The 4796-nt window shown below is 61.6% G+C and overlaps 1 protein-coding gene across 1 annotated transcript; it reads left to right on the plus strand.

Annotated features, from left to right (window-relative positions):
• LOC126069503 (paraneoplastic antigen Ma6E-like) lies at positions 1–2430 on the plus strand. Its single transcript, XM_049872953.1, has 3 exons — positions 1–364; positions 449–934; positions 989–2430. Exons 1-3 carry the CDS (start codon positions 1–3, stop codon positions 2428–2430), a joined length of 2292 nt encoding a protein of 763 aa, XP_049728910.1.
• The last annotated feature ends 2366 nt before the right edge of the window (positions 2431–4796 follow it).

Below are 4796 nucleotides of genomic sequence, written 5' to 3' on the forward strand. Positions count from 1 at the left end.
ATGTCGCTGGCAATGCTGCGGGACTGGTGCAGGCAGATGGGCGTGAACACACAGCGCTCGCTGCTCCTCTTGGGCATCCCGGAAGACTGCGAGGAGGACGAATTCCAAGAGGCCCTGCGGGATGCCCTGATGCCCCTGGGCAGGTACCGCGTGCTGGGCAAGGTCTTCAGAGAGGAGCTGGGAACCGAGGTTGTCTTGGTCGAATTTGATGACTACTTAAACCGCAGCTTGATCCCCCAACAGATACCAGGCAGAGGGGGGCCCTGGAGGGTAATCTGCCTGTCCCAGGTCCCTCATGCTGAGTTAGAGGACACACCTGCTTTCCTCGTACAGCCTCAGGGGCAAGACGCAGCCAGAGGGGCAAGTGAGGCAGGAATCGCAGTTGAGGCAGAAGCTGCAGGTGTGGCAGGAGCTGAGACAGGGGTCTCAGATGAGGCAGAAATCCCAGCTGAAGGAGGAGCCGCAGGTATGGTAGGAGCCCAAGGTGAGGCAGGAGCTGAAAATGTGCCAGGGGCCCCAGGTGAGGCAGGAGCAACATGTGCGTCAAGAGCTGCAGGTGAGGCAGGAGCTGAGAATGTGGCAGAAGCTGCAGGTGAGCTAGGGGCCCCAGGCGAGGCCGGGGCCCCGGGTGAGGTGGGGATCCCGGGCGAGGCGGGGGCCCCAGGTGAGGTGAGAGGTGCAGGTGAGGCAGGGACCCCAGGTGAGGTGGGAGCCCCAGGTGAGGCAAGAGGTGCAGGTGAGGGGGGGGGCCCAGGTGAGGGGGGGGCCCCAGGTGAGGTGAGAGGTGCAGGTGAGGCGAGGGCCCCAGATGAGGTGGGGGCCCCAGGTGAGGCGAGAGATGCAGGTGAGGTGGGGGCCCCAGGTGAGGTGGGGGCCCCAGGTGAGGCGGGGGCCCCAGGTGAGGCGGGGGCCCCAGGTGTGGCGGGGGCCCCAGGTGAGGTGGGGGCCGCAGGAGATGCAGGCTATGAGGATGTGGCAGGAGCGCTAGGTATGGCAGCAGCCCTAGGTGAGGCAGGGGGCACAGACGAGGCGGAGGCCTGGGCCCAGCAGTGGAGACACGCCCTGCAACCCGTGCTGGAGAGCCTGGCCTACCAGGAACTGAGACCTTTTTCGGGGCGAGAAGAGCCTGGCCCTGGGGAAGAGCCCTTTGAGAGCTGGCTGGACCACACTTATGACATACTATACTTGTGGCGCCACGTGTCGGAGAGGGAGAGGAGGAGGAGGCTGGTGGAGTGCCTGAGCGGCCCGGCCCTGGACCTCCTGTGTGGCCTCCTGGCAGAAGACCCTGACCTCCCGGTGCAGGACTGCCTGGTTGCGCTGGTACAGGTGTTTGGGACCCAGGACACGCGTGTGACTGCGCGGCTCAAGTTCCTCACCTGCGCCCAGGAGCCCGGGGAGAGCCTGTTTGCCTATGTGATTCGCCAGGAAGGCCTGCTGCAGACAGCCGTGGAGAAGGGGGCGGTGCACCCGGCCATCGCAGACCAGGTGCGTGCGCGGCAGGTGCTGATGCGAGCTCACCCCAATCGCACGCTGTACAACAAGCTGAGGAGGATGCGCATGGAGGGGCAGCCTCCTGGCTTCATGGCGCTGCTACGGCTCATTCGGGAGACTGAGGCATGGGAGGCTGCCCATGCCAGGAGGGAGCCATCCCAGGCGGAGGAAGAGGCCCATGCAGGCGGTGGAGCCCCAGCCGTCATCCAGGCCACCCCAGGCAATGAAGAGTCCGCCGAGGAGGCATCAGCCAGCGAAGATGCCGCCCCAGCCAGTGATGAGGCTGCCCAGGCGACCCTGGCCACCAAAGACGCCGCCCAGGCCGCCCCGGCCAGTGAAGATGCTGGCCAGGCCACCCTGGCCAGTGAAGACGCCACCCAGGCCGCCCCGGCCACCGAAGACACAGCCCAGGCCGCCCCGGCCACCGAAGATCCCACCCAGGCCAGTGAAGATGCCGCCCAGGCCGCCCTGGCCAGTGAAGATCCCGCCCAGGCCAGTGAAGACGCCGCCCAGGCCACCCTGGCCACCGAAGATGCCACCCAGGCCGCCCTGGCCACCGAAGATCCCGCCCAGGCCGCCCCAACCAGTGAAGATGCTGCCCAGGCCAGTGAAGATGCCGACCAGGCCACCCTGGCCAGTGAAGACACCAGCCAGGCTGTCCCAGCCAGTGAAGACGCCGCCCAGGCCGTCTCGGCCAGCAAAGATTCTGTCGAGGCCGTCCCGGCCAGTGAAGATGCCGCCCTGGTCGTTCCAGTCAGCGAAGACACCAGCCAGGACGTCCTGGCCGCTGAAGAGGCCAATAAGGCTGTTCACAACACCGAGGAAGATGAAAGCGCTCCTGCCCCAGCTCCGGGGGGCAGTGCTCCAGGGGCAGGCCCGGGAGGTCCGGGCAGTGGGCCTGAGGGCCTGGCCCAGGGAGTGGTAACCCTCACCCCATGACCAAGAAGCTAGGTTGGCCCAAGGATGGGGCAGGCTTTGGGAAGCTCCGTCCCTGCTGCTGCTTGTGACTCAGTTTCCTTGGCATGTTGGTGTATTCTTTGCTATGTTTTCCAGTGTTGTTCTCTGCCTGTCCCGTGGGCGCACAGGACAGGGCCATGCCCCGGCAAGTGGGCTAGGGAGGGGTCCCCCAAAGTGAGCGGACGTTGCCAGAGTCCATGGTACTGACAGGAGGCAGAGCCTGGGGCCCTCAGGCAGGCAGAGGTGGCAGGGGTAGGGCCGCGGTGTGGGGGTGCCTGAGGTTCCCATCAGGGACCCCAGGAGGAGCGAGGCCTCGTGGCCTCTATTGGTGGTTACATGTTCCCTCTGTTGTGATTCCTTTCCCTTCAACGGTTGCAGTGTTTCTTTTCAATAAATCTGACTGAGTGTTTCCGCTGAGTCTTGCCTCTGCTGTGGGCAGCGGAGGGGAGGGCCTGCTTCGGATGGGGATGGGGGCAGAAAATGATCCCTGCCTGGTCCCGTGGAGCCATCCCCCACTGAGACTAGCAGGCTGTGACACAAGGAGGGCTTTTCTTCTATTTTCAAGGTGAATTTTAATATTTTGGAGTTCTGCTGGTGCTCAGCTTGGGATGGTCCTCTCCCCTGGGCCATCCGGAAAAGGATGGGGTGATGCTGGTGGGAAGATGCCATTGGCACCTAGTGCTTGGGGATCAGAGCTGCTAAACCGTCCTGATGCACAGGGTGGCAACATGCAACAAGTGTCCTGCCCAAGAGGCCACCAGCCCCTTTGGTGAGAAAGCCAGTTTGATGGTACTGTTTGTGGGAAAAACTCTAAATGTGTTTTAATTTGAGATACCCTAAAGCATGAAAATCTGGCCGTTAAGCAGCGACGACAAGAGACTATTTAGCAACTGCAAGTTTCTAGGTACTTGTGTGGCTTCTGGGAGAATGGGTGCGAACACATACATTTACCGAAGGGGCCAATTCTGCCCCACAAGCCCTGCTGTTACTCCGTTGTTTCTAGGACAGTCCCCCTGAAGTTCCCAGCCTCCCCTGGGCAGTGCCGTGTGACCAAGCCCCCGGCCCTCTTCGAAGGAAGCGTAACAGGAAAGAGGCTTGTCCCACTTCCCAACTGGTGCTGTGCATTCTTTCAGCCCCAGAGAGTTGTCACAGATTGGACACGTGATGGTGACCATGCCCACAACTCACCCAGTGAGGAAATTTGGGGAATGGGTAAGCCCTGCCCATCCCCAGAGATGATCAAGTTCAGCAATAACATTTTCTACCACTTCACACGGGAAGTCTTTACTTCTCAAACGGTGGGATACACCTAGCACCAAAGCCAACTGCTCTGTACGTTTCCACTTATGGCACCACCCAGCCCTCCGCCTGGCTTAGCAAAGTGGCTTTGGCCTGGCCCCTGCCCTTCCACCGGGGCGTGGGGCTTGGCAGGCAAGGATAGACAGGCCGGGCTGGGCTCCCAGGCTGCCTTCTGGGGGCACGGGGGTGGCCACGCGCACACCCGCCTTTCTCCTTTCAGAGGAAAGCCAGGAGAAGCTGCTGGGTGCTCAAGCCCTCTGGCAGTCTGGGTCCCTTCCATTTCTCCCTCATTCCCAAGGCCACTGTGGAACCAAGAGCTGCTGTCCACCTCTGGCCCGGTGTGGGGCAGAGCCTCTGGAGGAGAATGGGGGCCCACAGGACTGGGCAGGTCTGGATGAAAGTCGGGAGGGCTAGCGTGCTCTAGGCTTGGGGAGCTCAAGGTACAGGGCCTGGGGGCCAGGGACAGAGCGAGTGAGCCTCGGCCTCCCGTCTCTGGGAACGGAGTGCTGTGGCTGAAGGCTGAGGGGGAGCCAGTCTGGCAGAGAGAGGGGAGCCCCCAGCCTGGTATGCACAGCAGGGAGCAACATCCCTGGCTGAGAAGTCCTCTCAAGCCCCATGTCAATTTGGGATCTTTCTGCAGACTGCTGCCAGCTGGGTGGGTCTGGTCACAGAGGAAAGCCTTCGAGAGAGGGGCGAAGAGTCCCTGGGATCCGGGGGCGGGGGTGCTCTAGACACACAGCTTGAGTGTATGCACGTGTGTGCGTGCGTGTGTGCAGTCTCAGGATGTGATTTCATGTGTGGACATGCGTGTGTGTGGTGTGCAGATGTCTGTGTAAACATGTGCATGTCATTGCATGTGTGGTGTGCATGTGTGCATGTGGGTATGTGTGGTGTGCATGTGTTCACACTTGAATGTGATTAATGGATATATGAGTGTGAATGGTGAACGTGTACACGTGTGTGTGGTGTGTGGTGTACGACTGCATGTGTGTACGCATGTGGTGTGTGTGGTATAAATGTGTGTGCAGGTATGTGCACAGGTGAGTGTG

The sequence above is a fragment of the Elephas maximus genome, chromosome X, assembly GCF_024166365.1.
Source record: "Elephas maximus indicus isolate mEleMax1 chromosome X, mEleMax1 primary haplotype, whole genome shotgun sequence".
Classification (NCBI taxonomy): domain Eukaryota; kingdom Metazoa; phylum Chordata; class Mammalia; order Proboscidea; family Elephantidae; genus Elephas; species Elephas maximus.

Coding starts and splice junctions, on each gene's coding strand:
- LOC126069503 (XM_049872953.1), top strand. CDS start 1: ATGTCGCTGGCAATGCTGCGGGACTGGTGCAGGCAGATGGGCGTGAAC. Junction 365..448: donor AGACGCAGCCAGAGGGGCAA/GTGAGGCAGGAA, acceptor CAGAAATCCCAG/CTGAAGGAGGAGCCGCAGGT. Junction 935..988: donor AGGTGTGGCGGGGGCCCCAG/GTGAGGTGGGGG, acceptor CAGGAGCGCTAG/GTATGGCAGCAGCCCTAGGT.